This window comes from Microcaecilia unicolor, chromosome 8 (assembly GCF_901765095.1).
Source record: "Microcaecilia unicolor chromosome 8, aMicUni1.1, whole genome shotgun sequence".
Lineage (NCBI taxonomy): Eukaryota > Metazoa > Chordata > Amphibia > Gymnophiona > Siphonopidae > Microcaecilia > Microcaecilia unicolor.
The window spans coordinates 11,621,434-11,648,309 of record NC_044038.1 but is presented as its reverse complement, the minus strand read 5'-3'; the positions used below and the strand labels follow the sequence as shown (position 1 = coordinate 11,648,309).

General features: G+C 42.8%; 1 protein-coding gene across 3 annotated transcripts in view; it reads right to left on the bottom strand.

Moving 5' to 3' along the window:
- The window catches only part of SMURF1 (SMAD specific E3 ubiquitin protein ligase 1), a 128,434-nt gene that overhangs the window by 63,525 nt on the left and 38,033 nt on the right, over positions 1-26,876 (bottom strand). For 2 of the 3 annotated variants that reach the window (XM_030211012.1, XM_030211013.1), the window contains exons 2-7: positions 14,814-14,852; positions 13,481-13,589; positions 9,873-10,006; positions 3,264-3,329; positions 1,652-1,727; positions 613-851 (exon numbers count right to left, since the gene is read on the bottom strand). In XM_030211012.1, the coding sequence (XP_030066872.1) occupies positions 613-851; positions 1,652-1,727; positions 3,264-3,329; positions 9,873-10,006; positions 13,481-13,589; positions 14,814-14,852 (663 nt within the window). Of the gene's footprint in view, positions 1-612; positions 852-1,651; positions 1,728-3,263; positions 3,330-9,872; positions 10,007-13,480; positions 13,590-14,813; positions 14,853-26,876 lie in introns of those variants that run through there. The other variant, XM_030211014.1, reaches the window with a different exon arrangement.

Below are 26,876 nucleotides of genomic sequence, written 5' to 3'. Positions count from 1 at the left end.
AACTCCCTTTAGTATCCAGACATAAATTTTTCAGATACGTTGATGCTACCAAGATAGATATCTGTGTTTATCACATGGTGAACCACAAAATTCTATTTTGTCACCTTCTGATCTCTCTCTCCCCCTGCCTTTTCCCTCAGACTATCATCAGCATGCTTAATGGTTCACTTATAGATTCAAGTGGTGACACAAGGAGGGGGGGGGGGGGGGGCTTTAACTCCCTAAATCCTGTCAGAAATATACTAAATTAGTCAAATAAAAGGAATAATTTCATATATTTTGTTTTGATACATTAGAAATGCCATCCTTGGTCAGACCAAGTTTTATCAAACCCAGCAGCCATTGGTCGATCCAAGTCATTTGACAGGGCCTGGCAGATCCTGATAGGTAAGTCTTTGCCACATTAACCTCTTACTTAAGACACCCAAACCTGTCTGGCTATCGATTACTTATGGACCTCTCCCCCAGAAGCTTGCAAAAACTACTACTACTACTACTCGCATATACATTTGTATCTAAAAAGCAACAATGAGAACATTAAACAATATAGTAGTTTAGTCAAGTGCTTTTACTGTGAAACGTGTGCCTGAAAAGCTTCATGACAATTCTTACCATAGCCTTCCGGAAGGTCAGGTGACTGATGACCGTACGGTCTGTTCTGTGGTGTCTGAATATGCCCTCTGACCTCAGGATTTCGAAGTCTGTGTGCCTGAAGCCTCTGTTCTTGGCTGGGTGATTCCAAAAACCTACAGTTCCCTCCACCAGCTGCTCCTGTACCATCTGTGTATGGTGCGGGTTCCTCCATAAAACAGCTAAGGGGCCTCCCAGGTCCAGAATCTTCATATACGGGTCTAAAAGAAAAAGGTAGAAATCAGGTTACAGATTCCAATTCCTTGGCCTGAACTGCTACACACAAATCCTTTTATTTTCTTCCTGGACAATTTTCAGATTAATTGAATCCTATACGTTCATTCTTTTGGGTTATCCACTGCTACCCTAGCTGAGATAATATTTAACCACTTCTCTGACCTCATGTGCAACCTTACTTTCTAACTCTTCCTACTTTCTTACCTATATCTTGCATCTTTGCTTTACCCTTCACTATCAATTATAATGTTCTATTACGTATTGTGTTGACATTGTAAATAGTATACCGTGCCATACTTTGTATTGTTTTTGAATATTTTTACTGCTGTAATTGTTTTATTGCTCATGCTTGATCTATTCTTACTGTACACCGCCTTGAGAGAACTCCTTCAAAAAGGCGGTAAATAAATCCTAATAAAATAAAAAAAATAATTTATGGATTTGGTATAATGTTATTCTGTACTAGATTTGCGTACAACCACAAGGTCTTTGCTGTATTAGAGCCTGGTTTTATTTTAAATTTGCAGGATGTAATCTGCTTTGAGAAACCTAGATAAAAAGGGAAGAGATCAAGAAGAAAGGGAGGACTAGAAGGAACTTTTCGTAGTCAGCCAAAGCTACTGTTTTTGAAGACAACCTTTTTACCCTGTATTTTCTAAATTAACGAGCATTATATGTGCATTAATGGTCATTTATGAGCAAATTAAACAACAAGAAATTGATTCTTCCTTTATAGGGATAGAGCATAGAGCATCTCAGTCCATGAATACCATAGAAAACATACCCTTCATTTTCTAACAGTCCCCTGCAATCGACAACAGAACCTCCTGTTCCTATTCTGTCCCGTGTCTGTAAACTGACTAAAAAAAGAAAAGGGAAATCTTCAATTAAACAAATGGTTTATACATCACTACAAATAAGTAACATTCATGTTAAAGATGTATTAAATCTGATTGTGCCACCAAAGCAAATTCTACTCTCCCCTTTAAGTAGAGCACCCTGCCCATGTGTAACAGAGGAGGAGGAACATGTACAGCAGATCAGCGTTTTCCAACCTCTTCAAGCCTAGAACACTTCCGTTGCTACAACATGTGGTGCACCAACCTCTACAGAGCAAGCAGTGAGAACAAGGAAAAGACTCAGACAAAAGAAGAGAGTTAGCAAGGCACTGAAAAATACCACTACACGCTAAAGAATTCAAAAGGAAGAAAAGAAGTACGCAACGCGTGAGCTGCACAAAGCAGAGCCTGGCTATCTGTGTTTGCACACTGGCTATTACTTCATACACTCTAGAGCTCATACAGCGAGGAGAAGCAGCATGTGCGACTACGCCTGTGCTCAGAAAGGAGGTCCTGAGAGATACCGAGAGCATGTCCTGGTCTAAACTGGAGCATCAGACAGCGGCGACACTTCCATGCCACATCTGATCAGGTCAGAAGATGCATTGGCTGGAACACACTACAGTAGGTAGCAGAATTTGTATTTTGACATGGTAACTTTGTCCTAAAAGTCACCTTCACTGACATATCCCTTCAGTTCTTTCAGTCTTCCAAAACATGAACTGTTTCTCTCTTGAGGGTGGGGGTAAAGTGGGGAGTGCAAAATATTTTCACACAGTATTTTCCCTCACTAATCAAAACATTTCTTTTCTGTGCCTTTCCTTTTCTACTTGTATTTCTTAGAAATAGAAGTATTATCGCACACTGAAAGACAAGAGACTGAAAAACTTTTGAATTGTTAGATGAGTTAATACAGCAGAGGGCCCACTGCCTCCAATGCTAACTTTTATGCTTTCAGTCTCTTCCTTTTGCCTGGAATAAATCAACCTTGGTAAATATGGCTTCAATTGCCTTCACACTGGATGGATGCTGTGAGCAAGCACGGTCATACCAATGACCATTTGTGGCTCCATTGCTACTGTTACAGAATTACTACTACTACTACTACTATTTAGCATTTCTATAGCGCTACAAGGCGTACGCAGCGCTGCACAAACATAGAAAAAAAGACAGTCCCTGCTCAAAGAGCTTACAATCTAATAGACAAAAAATAAAGTAAGCAGAATTACGCAGCACTTTCTCGGCAACTGGTTAAAGACAAATGCTCTGCCAGTGACAAGACAGAGAATGAGACTGAGCTGCTGTAACAGCAAAGTAGCAGCAATGAGTGGTATGTGGACATGCCAGTCTACCAGGTTCCCAGCACTTGGGTATTTATGTTCTTTGCATACATCATCCTGAAATATTAGGTAAAATTAGTATAAATCTCAATCTATAGCCAGTCCATAAGAGATCATATTTTCTTAACATAAGGAGTGTGATGTTCAAAGCACATTAAATTTAACTTTGTGAACCCAATCATTTCATATGTTGACCAAAAAAAAAAAAAGTCCTTACCTACTATTTGGCCTCGCACAGCATCACTATCTGTGGGGTTTAATTTGCATAGATCCAAACGCTGGTCTGAAAATAATGATCACATTAAAAATTAAACATGATAATCTGAACTGAATTGTCCGTACTAGTAAACATGCTTGTAACCCCAGAACTAGACAAAATGTAAGCAGAAAACCAGATGGGAAAAAATGGCATCATGTCTCCCCCTAGGATTTAAGGAGGGACAAGTTATATTGTTAAGTTTATGGTGAAAACTTTATACCTATTAATTTTTTTTCCTTGAATCCTCCTAGAGGTTGTGTCTCCCCCCCCCCCCCCAAGTAGATGGAGGCACAGAAACTGAACTCTTCCTGCAACATCATCTTAAGTTTGATGCAGTCTAAAAATCTTCAGTATGACAATGCCAAAGCAGCTCAATGTGACGGATAAACACCGCTGGAGATACAGAAAGATTTCCAGACTGTACCAGCCCTTATACTGACAATGTCACAGGAGGAGCTCAGTTTCTCTACCTCCAACTGTTGGTAGTGGGGAATACAACCTGTTCAACAGGATTGGTCTAGCAGGATGAAAAGGAAAATCTAATCCCCACGTGTGACACTTTAACGTAGTAAATTTGAATGGCACTCCATGTATGTAGTACAACATCTCATTGTTTAACTACACCATCGCCTCAAATAAGACAGTTATGTTCTACTGAACTTAAAATTAAGTGAGCACCAAAACAATTTTTGGCTGTCTACCACTGAGCCTATCAGGAAGCAGAGAGACTTTCACTGTCTCTCATCATTCCTCTCTAAGACACACAAGCAGGTCAGCAAATAAACCATAGCTGCAAAAACAAGGATCATAAGAACATAAGCACTGCCATACTGGGATAGACAGAAGTCCATCAAGCCCAGTATCCTGTCACCAACAGTGGCTAATCTAAATCATAAGTGCCTAGCAAGATCCCAAAAGATTAAAACAGATTTTATGCTACCTATCACTGTTCTGAACCAGTGGGATGTACAGAAGCAGACCTAAAGAACTAGGGAAGTCAAGGCCCCCCCCCCCCACCCCGAATGACTGCTCTACCAAAGTATGAACGAAATCTGGTCAGAACATCTAACCAGTAGTACTTAGCAAAGGAACGGAGCGAAGACCACGTTGCCACTCTGCAAATCTCCTCAGCTGAAACAGCCTGAGTCTCTGCCCAGGCAGCTGTCTGAGCCCTGGTCGAGAGGGACTTCAGTCCTTGAGGCACCGGACAACCCATACCAACATAGTCAGACTCAATAGCTGTTTTAATCCACCTTGTAATGGATGCCTTAGAGGCTGCTTGATCCTTCTGAAGGCCATGAAAGAGCACAGAGATGATCAGAGAGACAAAATTAATTTGTTTCCTTCAGGTACTGAAGAAGTGCCCTCTGCAAATCCAGTTAGTGCAACCTCCGGTCTGCAGGAGAAGAACCCCTCCCTCCCTCCCCCCGGAGGGCAAACACACCTCCTGATGCATATGGAATGGAGACGCCACTTTCAGCGGTTAGCTTGACGGAGTTTAAAAAGGGGTTAGATAGATTCCTAAAGGACAAGTCCATAGACCGCTATTAAATGGACTTGGAAAAATTCCGCATTTTTAGGTATAACTTGTCTGGAATGTTTTTACGTTTGGGGAGCGTGCCAGGTGCCCTTGACCTGGATTGGCCACTGTCGGTGACAGGATGCTGGGCTAGATGGACCTTTGGTCTTTCCCAGTATGGCACTACTTATGTACTTATGATGGAACCATACACAAGGACACCCTGGCCCAGCTTTCTGCACCAGCCCCATTCCTGGTAGTCAAGCAACCTCCCTCCCTTCCTCTCCCCGACCTGACTCAAGATTCCAACATCCCACTTGTCCACCAACAATAAAACACAAAAGTTCCTGGCCCCCACTAGCTCACTAGGCATTTTTATGTGCTGACGTTGAGGGGCCCATTAGTCCACCAGGTATTTTTATTATTGTTCTAATAAATATGTTTGTGATCTGTGTATTCTGTGCAAATCAACATTTTGTTGATACACACTTTTAGTATCTTTGAGGAGTTGCTGTAGTAGATATTATTTTGGCTGTTAATGGAAAGAAATCCCTACGATGCTTGTGGTGATGTACTGGTCTTTTTATCCACAATGATACAGAGCAGCGGTTCTCAACCTAGTCTTAGAGGACACCCAGCCAGTTAGGTTTTCAGGATAACAGTAATGAATGTGCAGCAGATAAATTTTCATACCCTGTTGTACTCAAACCTCTCATGCATATTCATTGGGGATATCCTGAAAATCTGACTAACTGGGTGTGTCCTGAGAACCCCTGATATAGAGTGATAGTGGTTATTTTGTATAATTTTGATCTGTACAAATCAAACTATGATTCAGAATGTATCTGTTTTGCTTTTACACTGTTTATCAGGTTCCATGAGCTTAATGCTTTTGTAAAAAAATTAAGTGTGCTATCGTATCGACCGTCAGATCATGAAAAGAAAAAAAATATGCTTTGTTTTAAATTCAGACTAATTAGATTTGGTCTGAAATTTTAGTGTTTATAATGGATTCTGAGTTGGTAGAACTGCAGTTATATTACTCTGCTGTAAGGCAAAGGAAACACACTGAATCCGTGGGCTGCGATTCTTCCCTTGTGGCATAAGCATAGCTTTGACTTAGTAGACCTTGATCTCAAAACAATTTATTTAATTTCTGCTATATACCACCTGAGACAGCCTGAAAGGTACAATAAGCAGTTCCCTGACCCTGGAGCCGGAGGACTCGCAAACATCTGTACATGAGGTAATGGCGGGTTAATTAACCAGCCTAAGATCACAAGCAACTCTTGTTTTTCCTGAATAGTTTAAATAAACATTCTATTTCAATAAATACATTTTCAAACATATTCTGTATTATATGAAAGTTCAGCTTGTGAGTCATTACTCATTACATATAGATTAATATATTGCGTAATAGAGTAGCGTTCACAGAGTAATCTAAAGCAAAACGTTTTGCTCACATCAACTTAGTCCTTAGACGGAGCACTGCTTAAGACTGAGGTCCTTAATGAAAGCAGAGTGCAAGGGCTCAAACAGAGCCCTTGACAAAGCCTGGAGAACCAAAACGAGGTCCTACGAAGGACAAAGCAGAGGACGCAAGCGTACCACTTCAAGAACTGGGCCACCTTCCTGTGCAGAGCAAGAGAAGTGCCCTTCACCTTCCCCTGAAAACTGAACGTGACCCCACCTGGATCCTCAGAGAGCTCAAGGTGAGCCCCTTGCTCCAGGCCCTGCTGCAGGAACCCCACCCCTTTAAAGTGACAGCAGCAGCAAAAAGCCTTATTCCCTAAAACAGGGGAAAAAAAAGACTGCCCAGGGAAATTTGAGAATTTAGGCACCTGGGAGCAGCAGAGGGAGCCTGTGGGGGATAAACAGAGTGAATGGGCAAGCGGGCTGGAGATCCCTCAGGACCAAACCAAAGCCTCATCCAGTGGCTCTGAGGAGTGCAGAGCCAAGCTCCGAGCTCAATCAGGTACAGTCCCGAGACTGTGATCTGAGAGCAGCCATTAGGCTCAACCGTACTGTGCGGCTGCAGTCAGCAGAGCAGGAAGCCAGGCCATAGACACAGCACAACCTACCACCTGCTGGAAGGTAGAGAAAAATACTGGACTGTTCCAGAGAGCACTACAGATTATAACCAGTGATGTCACTGGTGGTTCAGTTTTCTCTACCTCCATCTGCTGGTAGAAGGTGTAACACCCACTGGTTCAGTAGTGTAAGTGACATTAAGAAACTGCATTTAACACGTTTTCTGGCAATGAATTCCAGAGATTAATTACACGTTGAATGAATAAATATTTTTTTTTGTTACATTTGTACCCCGCGCTTTCCCACTCATGGCAGGCTCAATGCGGCTTACATGGGGCAATGGAGGGTTAAGTGACTTGCCCAGAGTCACAAGGAGCTGCCTGTGCCTGAAGTGGGAATCGAACTCTGTTCCTCAGTTCCCCAGGACCAAAGTCCACCACCCTAACCACTAGGCCACTCCTCCACTCTCTGATTTGTTTTAAATTTAAGTAGCTTCATTGAAGCCTCTTAGTCCTTATGTTTATTCTGCACCTTTATGTAGATACAAAGCAGTTTACATATACTAATTTTTGCAGGCACGTTTCAGTCCCTAAAGGGCTTACAATCTAAGGTTATTAGCACCTGGGGCAATGGAGGGTTAAGTGACTTGCCCAGAATTCACAAGGAGCTGCAATGGAAATCAAATCTAGTTCCTCAGGATCTCAACCCACTACCCCAACCATTAGGCTGCAGTGCGAATCAAAACTCAGTTCCCCAAGTCTGAAACACATTACACTAGCCATTAGGCCGCTGCCCTAGCCATCAGGCCACTCTTCCAATTCACAGCCACCCATTCCTTTCCACTCAATATTTTACAGACCTCTATCATATCTCCCCCTCATTTTAAAGATCCTTTCTCCTTTTGAAGGGAGGGTGGGTAATAGGTTAGAATAAAAATATGAGTGCGCCAAAAATATACCAGAATTCAATGATTATACAAAGATACTCTAGAAATAATCATCAGTAAGTTGCAAGTCAAGGCCTTTTTATTAGGCTCACTTCAGCAGGACAAAGAGAATAAAGGGCCATTTGATGCAGGGAGCATCACTGAAAACCTAATCTATTACAAAAGTCCTATAAATTGCTCACTAATCTCATTTCTAGACATCCATTTACCTCTTAATGTGGCAACTGCACTATTTGACAAAAGCTCCAAAATATATACAAAAATACTTTTAAAAATCCTCTGTATAAAAGGCTCATACAAGATCAAGAATCCTAAAAAGAGGAGTGGCCTAGTGGTTAGGGTGGTGGACTTTGGTCCTGGGGAACTGAGGAACTGAGGAACTGAATTCGATTCCCACTTCAGGCACAGGCAGCTCCTTGTGACTCTGGGCAAGTCACTTAACCCTCCATTGCCCCATGTAAGCCGCATTGCGCCTGCCATGAGTGGGAAAGCGCAGGGTACAAATGTAACAAAAATAAAATAGATACTGTTGGACATTCTACATGGAATGTTGCTAGTGTTGGACATTCTACATGGAACGTTGCTAGTGTTGGACATTCTACATGGAATGTTGCTATTCCACTAGCAACATTCCATGTAGAAGGCTGCGCAGGCTTCTGTTTCTGTGAGTCTGCGTGCAGGACGTCAGTCTCACAGAAGCAGAAGCCTGCGCGGCCACATTGGTGATCTGCAAGAGCCGACTTCTACATGGAATGTTGCTAGTGGAATAGCAACATTCCATGTAGAATCTCAAATAGTAGCAACAGTGGAGGAGTGGCCTAGTGGTTAGGGTGGTGGACTTTGGTCCTGGGGAACTGAGTTCGATTCCCACTTCAGGCACAGGCAGCTCCTTGTGACTCTGGGCAAGTCACTTAACCCTCCATTGCCCCATGTAAGCCGCATTGCGCCTGCCATGAGTGGGAAAGCGCAGGGTACAAATGTAACAAAAATAAAATAGATACTGTTGGACATTCTACATGGAATGTTGCTAGTGTTGGACATTCTACATGGAACGTTGCTAGTGTTGGACATTCTACATGGAATGTTGCTATTCCACTAGCAACATTCCATGTAGAAGGCTGCGCAGGCTTCTGTTTCTGTGAGTCTGCGTGCAGGACGTCAGACTCACAGAAGCAGAAGCCTGCGCGGCCACATTGGTGATCTGCAAGGGCCGACTTCTACATGGAATGTTGCTGGTGGAATAGCAACATTCCATGTAGAATCTCAAATAGTAGCAACAGTGGAGGAGTGGCCTAGTGGCTAGGGTGGTGGACTTTGGGAACTGAGTTCGATTCCCACTTCAGGCACAGGCAGCTCCTTGTGACTCTGGGCAAGTCACTTAACCCTCCATTGCCCCATGTAAGCCGCATTGAGCCTGCAATGAGTGGGAAAGCGCAGGGTACAAATGTAACAAAAATAAAATAGATACTATTGGAGATTCTACATGGAATGTTGCTACTATTGGAGATTCTACATGGAATGTTGCTATTCCACTAGAAACATTCCATGTAGAAGCCTGCGCGGCCACATTGGTGGTCTGCAAGGGCCGACTTCTACATGGAATGTTGCTAGTGGAATAGCAACATTCCATGTAGAATCTCAAATAGTAGCAACAGTGGAGGAGAGGCCTAGTGGTTAGGGTGGTGGACTTTGGTCCTGGGGAACTGAGGAACTGAGTTCAATTCCCACTTCAGGCACAGGCAGCTCCTTGTGACTCTGGGCAAGTCACTTAACCCTCCATTGCCCCATGTAAGCCTCAATGAGCCTGCCATGAGTGGGAAAGCGCGGGGTACAAATGTAACAAACAAAAAAAAAATTGTAAAGACAGTAGGTGGTGGTGCTCAGCGTTTGTAATTTTATAGCTCTTCTGCTAAATACTGATTTACATAATCCAAAGGAGTTAAGTCAAAAAGTACTTTTACCTACTGCAAAGTAAAGAAATGTGTAAAATGGAAAAACAGAAGAGGCAAACTTGTACTGACAATTTCATATATTTCACCACAGCTGCACATAAAGGGCAAACTCTTCTTACATCCAGTGTCTTTCAGCCTACTGACAGCATTGGAGAGGAGTCGCACACAACCCAGGAAGCCAGCCCCCTGTTTTTTGTGTATCTTCTTGTGGTTCCATACACTAATGGTGATAGAATCTGTTTTGCCAACATACCTAAAGATTGCACATAAAAAAGGGGGAAAAATGTAATTTTTTTTTTGTGGTATATAGTTTCTCTTGCTCTGCTTTATTCAAGCCATTTTAACCCATTTAAAAAACACACAAAAACATTTCCAACTATTAAGGTAAAATTTAATCATACCTGTTAAATTTCCTTTTCTTGAGTCTTGCCACACCAGTCTGGGCAACTGAAAGAGGACACAACCTACTTGCTCAGATGAGCTTGGCAAGGACAATAAAAGGTGAGATTTAGTCTTACCTGTTAATTTCCTTTCCTTGAGTTCTGCCACACCAGTCTGGGCAAGTGGGTCGTGGCCCCTTCCTACCACTTGTTCAGACTGGAGTGGCAAGGACGATAAAGAAGTTACATTTAAAATCACAATGGGGCTTATTTTCAAAGCACTTAGCCTCCCAAAGTTCCATAGAAACGTATGGAACTTTGGGAGGCTAAGTGCTTTGAAAATATGCCTCAATGTGTCATCCAATCCAGTGTCTCAGCAGCCAAACTGTGCACTGCCAGGTGGAAAACCAGGGTTGAATGTCCAGGCTGGCAGGGGTTGGGGTTGATGAAGAGGAAACTAGCAAAGGCCCTGGCAGAGGAAGTAATGGTTATTGCTCAGCATTAATAGCCCCCCCCCCATCCAAACCTAGCTTGCACATCCTACTGACATCTCCTCTCCTCAATTCGCTTCACTGGCTCCCTATCCGCTTCCGCATACGGTTCAAACTTCTGCTTTTGACCTACAAGAGCATCCACTCCGCAGCTCCTCAGTACCTTTCCGCTCTCATCTCTCCCTACACTCCTCCCCGTGAACTCCGTTCGCTGGGTAAATGTCTCCTGTCGTCCCCCTTCTCCCCCACTGCTAACTCCCGGCTCCGTTCCTTCTATCTCGCTGCTCCCTATGCCTGGAATAGACTCCCTGAGCCAGTACGTCAGGCTGAGTCTCTGGCTGTCTTCAAGTCTAGGCTTAAAGCCCACCTCTTTGCTACTGCTTTCGACTCCTAACCATGACTCTCATACTCAACACCCTCACTTATCACCCTTACCACTTGCAATTTCCCCACCCCTAGCTGTCTGTTCGTCTGTCCAATTTAGATTGTAAGCTCTGTTGAGCAGGGACTGTCTTTTTCATGTTACTTTGTACAGCGCTGCGTAAGTCTAGTAGCGCTATAGAAATGTTTAATAGTAGTAGTAGTAATCTTGAAGAATCCATGGTCAGTGACTCTTAGCCAAGAATTGTCACTTCAATGGATGGGCTAAGAGGTAGGTTCTAAACTAGAACCACCCTTCTGGTAGTTGTGAATAAAGGCCATGGCCCAAGAGAGGCAAGTTCCAACCAAGCTAGAAGATGAAAAGGAGGATGGCACATTTGGGCCAAAATGATCAAACTGAATACAGCCATGTTAATATGCTATAGTGGTTTCAAATAAAATCTCTCTATATAAAGGCAACCCCAACGTTCTAATGAAGCCTCCACGGAAATTGAGGCGCATGAGATATCCGGTGTGCCTCAGAGTGTCTACACCGCCCTCGCGTCAAAACGTGATGACGTCGAGGGCGGAGCAATGACACTCGAGGGCCGAAACGGAAACGGCACAGGCACGGAGGCGCATCAAAAAAAAAAAAAAAACCCCTCCTCACACAGAGCACACCACGAACAACGTCCGACGGTCACACGGAGGCAGGCAAGCAGCTCGGAGGGACAGAGGGAGGGGGCCCCTACCATTATAGAACCTTGCTAGTGCCCGTTTCATTGCGCTGAGAAACGGGCCTTTTTTCCTAGTGTCTGATAAAGCACAGTATCCATTGTGCTTATTTATTTATTACACTTGTATCCCACATTACAGTTACGGCCTAAGATTTACAGAACCTTATTGCCTGAATTAATAATACCATGAATATCAAAACAGCACAATATAAATGTTTGTGTTCCATTAATTATTTGGTTCTTTACCTATATGAGAATGCTTAGATGTTTTACAAATTATGATACACAAAGATCAGGTCAAGTTCATATGCTTGAGTAACATTTCAAAACAGTTAAAGTTTTCAGACTTCTATTTTGGTGATATATTAGAGATCCCAATGGAGGGTTATCCCCCCATAACACGGGCCCAATATATCTCTGGTGTTGTGAGACCCCTTAAAGAACAATCCCAGGCTGCTCCAAATTTGAATTTGACTGAATTTCTTGAGAATTCTTTGGAAATTGCAGAAAGAACGACCTTAATTGTGACTTTTGCTCTTGAGCTGGTCAGAAATAATATCCTACGATTATATTTTCGCCATATAAATGATATTTTCTTGGGACAAAAGATTCAGGTTTTTCCTGTCATGGCAAAAAGTACACAAAAGAGGAGAAAAGAATTTTTGATGTATAAATCAAGAATTCTTAAACTAGGTGCTACCTTTTCGTTACAATTTCCTTGTAAATGCTATATCTCTTTTGAATTGGTTAATTATGTATTCTTTACTCCCAAGAAACTTCTAGAATTTATTGAATTGAAGGAAATGATTAGACCTCCTGAAGATTTACCTCCCTAGTTAGGAATGCTGTTATGTTGGCTGCAAATATCTGCTCTGTCCCTACTGTTAGAAATGATTTATATTTCCTTGTAAAACAATTACCTAGTATCTTGATTCAAAACCTATTGTGGACAAATTTAAGGAGTTTTCAAACTACGTCAGTATTGGATATAAGTTTATATTACCTTTGGGTTTTTTTTATTTCTGAGATTGCCAAACATTTATGTCTGTAGATATGAATGAAAAATTAATAAATAAAACATCTTTTAAAAAAAAAAGTTTTCAGACTTCACAGATTGGATATATTTTTCTTATGTATTAAGTCCCTGGCAAAAAATACCTGCATTCATAATTCTGAAAAGTGATATTCTGGGAACTTTGCCCCTGAATTCCTAGCTTTCCAGCAGTATGCAATTTGTATGTTGATGCATAAATCATTCTGAGACGTTATACGTACTCATAAAAACTCGATGCCCGAATTTAAACATTTTACATGCTTGCCAAGTGGACAGAAATATCTCACAGACTAGAATAAAAACACAATTCCCAGGGATTCCAAGACCACATTGTTTTCAACAAGTCTTACAGATTGACACAATATATTATATTATAATCCAGTGGCATGCTGTCTGCCCAACAACTGCAGCGCAATCTGCAGTTGCTCCTGGATCATCCGAGGCACCTCTGCACACTCTGGGGACCCTTTCTGAAACCACTGTTTGGAGACCCTTAATTGGAACTAATGCCACATGTAAAATCTTTTCATTTGAGGCATTAAAAAGTACAGTCAAAATCAGAACACTCCCTTTCATGTGCATGCAAGCATTGCATGACATTCAGAAATCATGATATAAGCAAATGCATCAAATTATAACTTAAATTTAGATATCAAAAAGCACACTAATTAACAAATGTTCTAAATAATATAACAAAGAACTTACAGGTCATAATGCTGATTCCACTTTGGGTCCAATGTATTCTTCACGGTGTCAGTTGAATGGCACTGACCAGACCCATCCACTACTATTTTTGCAAACGGATCAGGTAGTCCTGGACAAAAAAAAAAAAAGAAAAAAAATACCATTTAGAAGAGAGCCTATTGCAACATAGTTTTTGCATTACTTCAACACACCTCACAGCCTTGTTTGCTTTCTTCCCTTACATTCACACAAAAAAAAACAAAAAAAACTTTACTTATATTTTTATTTTTTTACATAATTTGTCTGACCGGACTCACAATTATCAATATCGTCTAAAGTGATGAGGTGCTGATGTACCGGACTGGGTGGACAGAAATGTAAATGTTAGTGGAATGTTTGACTCTCAGAGAGGGGGCCACAAGAGTACGGGCTCCTTCATGGAATAGAGACCGCCCGATGAGTCAGTAAAAGCGATACATAGGAGCGGGCTAGGACCAAAATGAGCCAGTAGAACGGTTTGATGGTTTGGAATTCCTGAGTCCTGATCCAGAATACTAATGTGTTTAATTCACACTAGGAATGTAAGAGGGGGGGGGGGGGGGGGAATAGAGATTGGGGGAGGGGGGGGAAGGGAGAGGGGAGAAAATTTGAAAACCCTGTTGATGGCACTTGATATTCCATTTGTACCACTGTTTGGTGTAACCGTGCAACACTGTGTTTGGAGTTATTTGGTTGTGTAAATAAGGATGATCCATCAATAAAAATGTTGAAACAATTTGTCTGACCATTTATACCACCAAACACAGAATTATGTTAAAAGGGTATTTTTAGTTGTGGGTTAGAGAAGCTTTGGAAGCATATTGTTCTTTTGTTGATAATTTCCTTATGGATTTAAGCTTCTTTTCTGTAGCAAGTTTTTTTTTGCTTGTGACTGTACACACAAATTTTAATAAATACATTTTTAAAAAGAGAATTCTTTAGCAAACATCCTTTCTTTCCTATATTTTGATATTATATAGCACAGTACCAGATACAAAATTAATAATTATTTGATGTGTATCTGTAGAATCCTGATTGTTAATGACACAGTGATTCTCAGGAAAAACTGAAGTATCCCAAGCAGCATTACTTTAAGGAGGGACATTCCATCTAACAAGTTCTGCTGTGCATAACAAATGTGAAACATTAAAGCATTAATTTCTCACAATTATCCACATCATCTTTTTCTTTACATTACAGCCATTACCACATCAATGGTTAATTCCATCTCCTTTTTCATTGGCCTCAGAGCTGAAATACTTGTTTATCATATAAAAGTGAACAGATATGTTGAAAAAATTTAGCATATACTTACTAAAGAAATCTTTTTTTGCAAGGTTCTTGGCACATAACACTGAAAAACAAAAATCTGAATTATAATTCTAAAATGATTATTAAATTATGTCAAAATATTTAGCTTCTAATTTTTAAGTTTCTTAATTTAGGGACCCTCTTACTAAAGGGTCCTTTTACTAAGATGCACTAACCAGTTTACTTAGCATGAACTACATGCTAAGATGCCCATTTTATACCTTTGGGCTTCTTAGAATTTAGCACATGCTAACCATTAGCACACCTCAGTAAAAGGACCCCTAAGTTTGGTATCTTTTTCCCTGGACTGACCACTCTTTGGTGACCTATAAACCTACCTTGTCCATCGCCTCCTAGGTCTCGTTGCTAGACATGCACATATCAAAGGAAAGATGCTTCCTCCATTATTGAGGAAGTACTCTCGGAGTTTATTGATTCTGATCACTTTGCTTCTCTTCCACTAGAACATGCCATAACCTGGGGGGGGGGGGGGCATAGCTCTCTTGTAAGCTTGATAATTAAAAAAAAATATTGCATAGGTATCATTTGAACATAGAAAGAAAACACTGAAAAGCAGACTAAGCTCCTTCAGCTTTTTAAATGGTGTGATAATTTAGGTTTAATTTAAGAAGTACCATTAAAAAACTATATCTTTCTCACTCACACAAGGATTGACTCAGGCTTCACATACTGCAGCAGGACATGTTTATCCACTCCTGCCCTAGCTGAGATAATATTTAACCATCTCTCTGACCTCACGTGCAACTTTCTTCAAATCAATCGCCTTACTTTCTAATTCTTCCTACTCTCTTACTCATCTATATGTTACAACTTTAACTTACCCCTCACTACCAATTATAATGTTCTAGTACGTATTGTGTTGTCATTGCAAGTAGTATATACCATGCCATACTTTGTATTGTTGTTCGAATATTTTTACTGCTCTAATTGCCTCCTGCTCATGTTTGATCTATTCTTACTGTACACCGCCTTGAGTGTATTCCTTCAAAACGGCAGTAAATAAATCCTAATAATAAATAAATAACTGTATGCCTCTGAACCTTCAAATAACGTTTTGATCTAATTTCCAAAGCAGCCACATATTTAAAATGTTTCCCCCGTTTCAACAGAGCTTACATACTAAGATCGCTCAATCGGGGCTTCTATCTGCTTAACTACTTACAATGTAGTCTCCCAATCAAAACTGCAAATTCAAAACACTTTATTCCACCAGTCATCTTTACCTCAAATATCAATATATATATAAAAGGCGAGTGTCGTACTCACTCGCAAATGCGCAGTAGAGACCTCTGCCCCGCCCCCGCGTCAATACGTGATGACGAGAGGCGGAACAGAGAGGGTCTGTACTGCGCATTTCTGAGGGAGGGACACCGCCGTCTAACGCTTCCCCCACCCGAGTCGCCGCCGCCACCCACCTTCTACCCGGTCGGGCCCTCGCTCCACTATTGAAACAGCGAGGGTCCGGGAAGGCAGCACTGAGCTCTGCTGAGCTGCCGACATCGCCCTTCCTTCTTATTCTCTGCCTCTGTCCCGCCCTCGACGACGTTACGTCACACGAGGGCGGGACAGGCAGAAGAAGAAGAAGGAAGGCCAACGTTGGCAGCCCAGCAGAGCTCAGTGCTGCGTTCCCGGACCCTCGCTGTTTCAATAGCGGAGCGAGGGCCCGGCCGGGTGGAAGGTGGGTGGTGACGGCTCGGGGGGGGGGGGGGGGGCGAATTCGGAGGGGGAGGGGCAGCGGCGAACTCGGCGGCGGGGGCGGGCCTTTCAACCCCCCCCCCCCCCCTTCCTATAATAGCCCCATTTTTACGGGCTCAAAGGCTAGTAGGTATATAAGCAGACCTTAGTGAAACATTAAAAAAAATAATAAAATTATCCACATTAGCGATGCTAATTAAAAGGTTAAAGCAAAAATTTACAGCTTAAGTATTTGAACACATCAACTGCCCAGCATGAAAAGGAGGACTCTTCACAGAAAACCCCCCAAAACCATCAGGCCACATATTACTGCTCTGTCACAACCTCAGCATTATTTTAAATGTAAAATATCTGAAAGAGAGAGTGTTCTACGCATTCAGAAAGCACAGAGATTCTTGTGAGGAAAAATGTGTACACAGCAGTTTCATTACAAAATAAAACATGCCATTCACAATTGTATTTTCTAACAAAGGACATCACCATCCAAAAATAGTGAGAGACAGCTTTCGCTGTTCATGAAATCTCTTTAAACACAAGCAGTGTCTAAGGAGTCACATGATGCTTAAAATGTAAAGGTTAAAAAGACATCTGCATCATTTAATGTTTTTTTGTTGTTGTTGTTTTTTTGTTTTGTTTTAATACTCTTTAGTGTTGAACAACCACATCAGGGGACCTTTCAGTCACAAGCCAAGTAGCAAGTTGATGTAAAAAAAAAAAAAAAAAGAGAAAAACAAAGCTAACAAGACCCAGGAGACCCAGGCAAAGGTATCGGCCTGCTTATCCGACATTGCTGCCTGGATGTCCAACCGCCACCTGAAACTGAACATGTCCAAGACCGAGCTCATCGTCTTTCCACCAAAACCCACTTCTCCTCTCCCTCCACTTTCTATCTCAGTTGATAACACCCTCATCCTCCCCGTCTCATCTGCCCGCAACCTCGGAGTCATCTTTCCTCCCTCTCCTTCTCTGCACATATCCAGCAGATAGCCAAGACCTGTCGCTTCTTCCTCTTTAACATCAGCAAAATTCGCCCTTTCCTCTCTGAACACACCACCCGAACACTCGTCCACGCTCTCATTACCTCTCGCCTTGACTACTGCAACTTATTCCTCACCGGCCTCCCACTTAGCCATCTATCCCCCCTTCAATCTGTTCAGAACTCTGCTGCACGTCTTACATTCCGCCAGAACTGATATACTCATATCACCCCTCTCCTCAGGTCACTTCACTGGCTTCCAATCAGATACCGCATTCAGTTCAAGCTTCTCCTTCTTACCTACAAATGCACTCAGTCTGCTGCCCCTCACTACCTCTCTACCCTCATCTTCCCTTACGTTTCCGCCCGAAACCTCCGTTCACAGGACAAATCCCTCCTCTCATTACCCTTCTCCACCACCACCAACTCCAGGCTCCGCTCATTCTGCCTCGCCTCACCCTATGCTTGGAACAACCTTCCCGAGCCCCTACGCCAAGCCCCCTCCCTGCCCATCTTCAAGTCTTTGCTTAAAGCCCACCTCTTCAATGCTGCGTTCGGTACCTAACTCTTACCTTTCAGGAAATCCAGACTGCCCCAATTTGACTGTTCCAGTCTGCAGACCCAACTATCAGACTGACTGTTCACGTGTCCTTTAGATTGTAAGCTCTTTGAGCAGGGACTGTCCTTCTATGTTAAATTGTACAGCGCTGCGTAACCCTAGTAGCACTTTAGAAATGTTAAGTAGTAGTAGTAGCTAGATGTGTCCCTTCAAAGGCAGTGATATAATCCATAGAGTAATCTAAAATAAAATTACTCATCTAATTTTGTAATAAAGCAACAATGAACAAGCTGCATCAAATCATTAATGACCTGGGTGCAGTAGCTGATAGACTGAAGGTAAGCAGAAATGAACTAGACAAGCCATTAGTTGACAGCATGACCTATTCACAGGATATTATTGCAAATACAAGTAAAAACTCAATTGTTTTAGTATGTATGCTCAAAGAAAACTAGTCTGAAAACCTTACTGGTAAAGACAGAATCGCTCGGAAATTAATGTCTCATGCTCTCATTGAACATCTCAAAATTAAAACAATTTTAAACTTTTAGAAGATAGATCAGCTTTAGTTCATTTTTACTCTTCATCTCAGGCACCTGTTACCCTCCTGTTAAGGTAGCTCAGGAAACCTCTACCCAGTCTAGGGTATTTTCTGTTGCTTGGAATAATCTTCCGCCAAATATTTGTATGTTGATAGATTTGATGATTTCCATATGAATTTATTTCACTACACCTTTTTTTTTTTAAAGGGAAGATCTTGGTGTTCTGCTGAAATGTAAAGCTGTTTAAGTGATGTTTTTATTCAATTGAAATCTGTAATACCAAGACTAATTATCTGATCTTTCATTGGGATAGTTACATTTCAAAATTTAACTGGAGCATAACCCCCCCCCCCCCCCCCCCCACTCTTAAAGGTTCTTTTCACAATCAATTTCAGTTTTCGATATATTCAAATCCAGACTATTTACAACCATCCAATCATGTATGCTTTCTAAACACATCCAGCTTAACACATCCTGACATAAATTCAGTATAGACAGGGAACTGGATGTCTGCACAAATTCTACACTTCCAATTTATGTAATACCATGCAAAGAAGAAATAGATATAAATTAAAAGCACAGCTAATAGCGCTGATCCTCGTGGAATGCCCATACAAACATCATAAACGTGGGATAAGCATAAAGGAATCCTGTGCAGAAGGAATGGATCCTCAGGAGCTTTGTCAAGATCGGGAGGCGGGGATAGTGCTGGGCAGACTTATACGGTCTGAGCCAGAGCCAGTGGTGGGAGGCGGGGCTGGTGGTTGGGAGGCGGGGATAGTGCAGGGCAGACTTATACGGTCTGTGCCAGAGCTGGTGGTTGGGAGCCGGGGATAGTGCTGGGCAGACTTATACGGTCTGTGCCCTGAAGAACACAGGTACAAATCAAAGTAGGGTATACACAAAATTAGCACATATGAGTTATCTTGTTGGGCAGACTGGATGGACCGTGCAGGTCTTTTTCTGCCATCATCTACTATGTTACTATCTACTATAATAAAACTCACCCTCAACGTTCTGAAGTCACTCAGTCACTCACTGAAGGGTTCATGGATTCATGGTGGTGAAGCCACGACACTGACCATGTCTCTCTGCCCCGCCCTCGCATGACGGACCAATCAGAAAAAACACCCTCAACATTCTGAAACACAAAGGACCATCACAACACTGTTCCCAGGCAACACTAGGCAACGTAAGATGGACCAATCAGAGGAAACTACGTGACAATAAGGGAGGAGCATTCCCCAGCAGAATGGCTCATTATCTGTGCAGCACGGAGAGCACAGAACCACCGCTGGAACGAGAGAAGAATATTCCTGCTGTGGGTATGTGCAAAAATAGACCGGGGGAGGGGGGGAGAATTTTTTAAATGCCTAATGCCAGTACTGAAGAGTGCCAGAGGGCCTATAGCACAGACTATATTTGGGATCGCTTGACATGGAGTCAGAGGAGCTGGAAAACAACGTGCCCGTCACCATCTGGGACGTGGGCGAACAGGACAAGCTGCAGCCCAGCTGGAAGGATTACCCGCGACCCAGCCAGCAGCAAACAGCGACCAAGGAAGGGGGAGGAGTACTCCTTCCCTGCCTAGGAATCGCTGGAGACTGGCTGCCAAACTAACGAAACAACCGCACACCGACGCACCACCTCCATCATCAACAACCTGCACACACACCGCACCCTCACACACTCACACAAAATAACTCTGTGACACACACACAAAAAAAACCACATGCTAGCGCCCGTTTCATTGGTTTCGGAAACGGGCCTTTTTTACTAGTGTTACTATAAACCTCAGACTCCTGGAGGAGTGACCTAGTGGTTAGGGTGGTGGACTTTGGTCCTGGGGAACTGAGGAACTGAGTTTGATTCCCGGCACAGGCAGCTCCTTGTGACTCTGGGCAAGTCACTTAACCCTCCATTGCCTGCCGCATTGAGCCTGCCATGAGTGGGAAAGCGTGGGGTACAAATGTAATAAAAAAAAAATTTTTAAAAACCATGCCATAACAGAGCTGTCCCCAACATGCAATGATGGAGCCAAAAGCCAACCTGGAATGATGGAGCTGTGCTCAACATGCGGCAATGGAGCTGCGCTCAACAAGCAAAATGCATAGATGGAGCCCTACCCATATTCAAGTCTTTGCTGAAAGCCCACCTCTTCAGTGCTGCTTTCAGCACCTAACTCTTACCTTTCAGGAAATCCAGACTGCCCCAATTTGACGGCCCCTATCGGACTGACTGTTCACTTGTCCTTTAGATTGTAAGCTCTTTGAGCAGGGATTGTCTTTCTATGTTAAATTGTACAGCGCTGCGTAACCCTAGCAGCGCTTTAGAAATGTTAAGAAGTAGTAATAGCCCTGGGGAACAGCCACAGAAGAGGGTGCTGCCAGGAGGCCAAAAGGAAAAGAGCACAACTTGTGGAAATGCAGACCTGGCGCTGCATTCCCCTGGCCCAGAGGGACTAAAACTACAAGAAGAGAAAGCCCCGTGCCCCAAGAGACACTCTCGGCCCCCAAGTGGTCTCTGAGCCACAATGACCGCCCTCCTAGGCAACCGATATGGAGCAGCAGTCAACGTAGAGAAAGAACTCCCGCCAAGAGGGAGGTTAGCATCACAGATCTGGAATCCTCAGACCATAGGGAACAAAATGCAGCTGTAAGGCAGTGAGGAAGAAACTGAGGAAAAACCAGCGAAGGGAGAGTCAAACTCCACACCTAGAACAGAGCCACTTCCCTGCAGAAAAGTAGAGAAAAGCGCAGAGCTAAGAGGCAATAATCCAGATGCACAGCAATAGATCTGCTCAGCAGGAAAGAACTGCGCCCCTTACAGAAAAAGGATGGAGTGCCTAATGTGCCAGGAGAGAGGCGCCTGAAACTAGAAAAGGTAAAATAATGAGTGGAGTGGAACAGGTAGACGTGAATCGTTTTACTCTTTCCGAAAATACTAGGACTAGGGGGCATGTGATGAAGCTACAAAGTAGTAGATTTAAAACAAATCTGAGAAAATATTTTTCTTCACTCAACATATAATTAAACTCTGGAATTCGTTGCCAGAGAATGTGGTAAAGGCTGTTAGCTTAGCAGAGTTTAAAAAAGGTTTGGACGGCTTCCAAAAGGAAAAGACAGACCATTATTAAATTGGACTTGGGGAAAATCCACTATTTCTGGGATAAGCAGCATAAAATGTTTTGTACTTTTTTGGGGATCTTGCCAGGTATTTGTGACCTGGATAGGCCACTGTTAGAAACAGGATGCTGGGCTTGATGGACCTTCGGTCTGTCCCAGTATGGCAATACTTATGTACTTAGGATTCGGAATAGAATCTTGCTAGTTGTGGGGGTTCTAAATGGAATGTTGCTACAGTTTGAAATTCTGCATGGAATCTTGCTACAGTTTGAAATTCTGCATGGAATCTTGTTATTCTTTAGAATTCTAGAATCTTGCTCCTCATTGGGGTTCTACATGGAATGTTACTACTATTTGGGTTTCTGCCAGGTACTTGTGACCTGGATTGGCCACTGTTGGAAACAGGATGCTGGGCTTGTTGGACCTTTGGTCTGTCCCAGTGTGGCAATACTTATGTACTTATGCTTTAAAAATCAAATGAATGCCCTACACTTAAGTCACTGCTACATATATGGTTTTGCAATTATTCACATACTTTTTGCAAACTGACATGCAACTCCACACAGTATAAATTAGTACAAACATTAAAGAAATCCATCTGCAAATTGAATTACCAGTTCCAAGGCTTAAAGTTGACTGACCTGTTCAAATGGTAGCAGATTCTTAGCTAACAATCAGTATTGAGAAATGCCCTGTGATGAGTGCAAAATACCCAGCGCAGTATTTTGCAAGTTCTTCAACAAAAGCTTACATGCTGTACCTCAGACACGTTTGAGAGTATTTTTGTAAAATAAAAGGCTTTGCGTTTAAAGTTATACCATATAAAGTCCAATGAAGTGATTCACAAATTCTTAGAATCAGAAATACAAGCCTGCAAAAAGTTATCAAACCACTGCAGTACCAATTCACAAAGTAGCAACTCATAAAGGTTTGTTATGATTTGTTCAAGATAAAACTAGAACCAGACAGAATGCAGTCTATTTTATCCCCTCCAGCAAACTGCAAAAGTACATTCCCAGAAGCAGAAACCAGGTAAGTTACTGAAAATGCCAATAATTTCTTAACTGTGCTCTTTAATTAAAATAATTATAATGGATTTAAGCAAGTACTATGAGACGTTCTAAGAAGCTTATAAGAAAGAAGAAAGTACTATTACAAATCGTGATTTGTAATTTAAAAGTGGAGGGGTGGCCTAGTGGTTAGGGTGGTGGACTTTGGTCCTGAGGAACTGAGTTCGATTCCCACTTCAGGCAGCTCCTTGTGACTCTAGGTAAGTCACTTAACCCTCCATTGCCCCATGTAAGCTGCATTGAGCCTGCCATGAGTGGGAAAGCGCAAGGTACAAATGTAACAAAAATAAAATAGATACTATTGGAGATTCTACATGGAATGTTGCTACTATTGGAGATTCTACATGGAATGTTGCTATTCCACTAGCAACATTCCATGTAGAAGGCTGCGCAGGCTTCTGTTTCTGTGAGTCTGACGTCCTGCACGTCAGACTCACAGAAGCAGAAGCCTGCGCGGCCACATTGGTGATCTGCAAGGGCCGACTTCTACATGGAATGTTGCTAGTGGAATAGCAACATTCCATGTAGAATCTCAAATAGAAGCAACATTCCATGTAGAATCGCAAATAGTAGCAACAGTGGAGGAGTGGCCTAGTGGTTAGGGTGGTGGACTTTGGTCCTGAGGAACTGAGTTCGATTCCCACTTCAGGCAGCTCCTTGTGACTCTAGGTAAGTCACTTAACCCTCCATTGCCCCATGTAAGCTGCATTGAGCCTGCCATGAGTGGGAAAGCGCAAGGTACAAATGTAACAAAAATAAAATAGATACTATTGGAGATTCTACATGGAATGTTGCTACTATTGGAGATTCTACATGGAATGTTGCTATTCCACTAGCAACATTCCATGTAGAAGGCTGCGCAGGCTTCTGTTTCTGTGAGTCTGACGTCCTGCACGTCAGACTCACAGAAGCAGAAGCCTGCGCGGCCACATTGGTGATCTGCAAGGGCCGACTTCTACATGGAATGTTGCTAGTGGAATAGCAACATTCCATGTAGAATCTCAAATAGAAGCAACATTCCATGTAGAATCGCAAATAGTAGCAACAGTGGAGGAGTGGCCTAGTGGTTAGGGTGGTGGACTTTGGTCCTGAGGAACTGAGTTCGATTCCCACTTCAGGCAGCTCCTTGTGACTCTGGGCAAGTCACTTAACCCTCCATTGCCCCATGTAAGCCGCATTGAGCCTGCCATGAGTGGGAAAGCGCAGGGTACAAATGTAACAAAAATAAAATAGATACTATTGGAGATTCTACATGGAATGTTGCTATTCCACTAGCAACATTCCATGTAGAAGCCTGCGCGGCCACATTGGTGATCTGCAAGGGCCGACTTCTACATGGAATGTTGCTAGTGGAATAGCAACATTCCATGTAGAATCTCAAATAGTAGCAACAGTGGAGGAGTGGCCTAGTGGTTAGGGTGGTGGACTTTGGTCCTGGGGAACTGAGTTCGATTCCCACTTTAGGCACAGGCAGCTCCTTGTGACTCTGGGCAAACCACTTAACCCTCCATTGCCCCATGTAAGCCGCATTGAGCCTGCCATGAGTGGGAAAGCGCAGGGTACAAAAGTAACAAAAATAAAATAGATACTATTGGAGATTCTACATGGAATGTTGCTATTCCACTAGCAACATTCCATGTAGAAGGCTGCGCAGGCTTCTGTTTCTGTGAGTCTGACGTCCTGCACATACGTGCAGGACGTCAGTCTCACAGAAGCAGAAGCCTGCGCGGCCACATTGGTGACCTGCAAGGGCCGACTTCTACAAGGAATGTTGCTAGTGGAATAGCAACATTCCATGTAGAATCTCAAATAGTAGCAACAGTGGAGGAGTGGCCTAGTGGTTAGGGTGGTGGACTTTGGGAACTGAGTTCGATTCCCACTTCAGGCACAGGCAGCTCCTTGTGACTCTGGGCAAGTCACTTAACCCTCCATTGCCCCAGGTACAAATAAGTACCTGCATACAATATGTAAGCCGCATTGCGCCTGCCATGAGTGGGAAAGCGCGGGGTACAAATGTAACAAAAAAAAATGCACCAATAAGAAAGCAGCATAAATGTGTCTAGGAAATTTGCTTAAAACAAAATAATGATCTATGTCAGCTGCACGTTTCAATCAGCACAATGGCTGTATGCATATATATATCATACTATAAAGCAGTCAATTCGCCTTAAACACTGAAGGCAGCAGAAGACAAGGCCCTCCATAGTTTGCTTTAGGACCCAGTCAAGGTGCGGCAGCAAAAACATTTGTTTTTGCTCCTAATCTTTTTTGGTTTTAATCTGTAGATGGAGTATTAACATAACCAGTCGGGATTTCAAACTGTCTCTCCTTGAACAGACAGCGCAAACAATGTACACATAAATTAGACTTTGGCTTAGTAAAGCTGCAGTCCTTGTTAACACAACTTACCCAAGCCCTGACAAACATAACTACCTGGTGACAATGGACTTCCAACTACTTTCCCTTCACTTGGACATCCTGTTGCCACCCCAAACCTCTAAGGGTTTCAAGTGACCTCGCAGATCATCAAGAATGAAGTCCTCCCCAGTCTTGCCCCAACCTTGGAGTCTCTGCATCCTACAGAGCACACACTGCTCCCAGAGCCAACTCTGGTTCTATCATTCCTAGCAAACCATCTTCCAAACCGCACCGCAATGTTTTAATCGGCAACCCACAAAAAATCTCAACCTGGGATGCAACAGACTGAACACCCTGGAAGGACAAGAGAAGTGATCTATAAAAATTATTTGGTCTAACATTTGGCAGTTAAGATTTAATGCAAAGAAGTGCAGAAATTCAACGGAACTATACATGATAGGGGGAGAGACACTGACATGCACAGACCAGAAGATTGACCTTGGGATGATTGTTTCACCACCTTGAGATCATTGAACACAATGTGACAAGATGATGCACAAAGCAAGAAGGATGCTACACTGCAAAGAGAGACAATCAGCAGAAAAGGAGGTCACTGGTGAGGCCTCACTTGGAATACTGTGTTCAGTTTTTAAGGCTGCATCTCTCCAAAGGGTGTATAATATCAGAACACATGCAAAATTCATCACTGCAAGTGGGTGCCTGTTGCCACTACCAATATATAATGTACTGAACTAATCACTTGTAAAATCCATAAATGAAGTATTAAAATCTACAAAGAATCTGTCTTTCTTGAAGACCAAGTCACCCTAGAGAATTCTGCACCACAAGTTATACAATGAAATCCTATTATAGTGAACTGCTTTTTACCATCAAGAATGGATCCCCTCTTTAGCTGTACTATGTGAGATCTGATATCTCAGAAATGTTCCTGAAACATAAAAACAGACTATGAACAATCCCAGGTCTTATAGCCTAGGGCTAGAGTCTAACCTCTGCAGTGAGCAAATTCATAGAAACACTCTAAAACAGAAGTTAGTGAGGTTTCTGGAATCCAATGAACTGTAGGACCCAAGGCAGCATGGTTTTACCAGAGGTAGGTCTTGTCAGACTAATCTGATTAATTTCTTTGACTGTGTGATCAAGCAATTGGACTGAGGTACAGCAGTAGGTTGTGTGTGCATAAAGTATAGCAAAAAGCCTTTGACACCGTTCTAAATAGGACACAAACTGAGAGCTTTTGGAATGGGCCCTAGAGTGACTGACTGGGTTAGAAACTGGTTAGGCAGAAAGCAACTATCAAGCCACCTTACCTAGGTGGCGCACCTTGGACCACTATCCGTGTTGCATCTCAGTGTGTTGCATCTACCTGCAAGTGCCTTCCTCCAGCTCATTGGGCTTCCGTGATGGGAAACCCAAGCTTCTGGGTCACAGTCTTGAATGCCAGGCACATCAGGGCAGCGGGTGATGTCAGACGCCCTCAGTCCTTTATCTTTGCTCTTCGTGGGAAGAACAGCGCTTCGGCAACAGGTCTCTGTGCTTGTATGCTTGCGCTTCCCTTCGTTGTGAATTGCTGCCTGACCCTTTGCCTGGACCTGTCTTCACTGTGGATTGCTGCCTGACTCATTGCCTGGACCTGACTTCACTGTGGATTGCTGCCTGACCCGACCTTTTGCCTGGACCTGACTATTTTGGACTGCTGC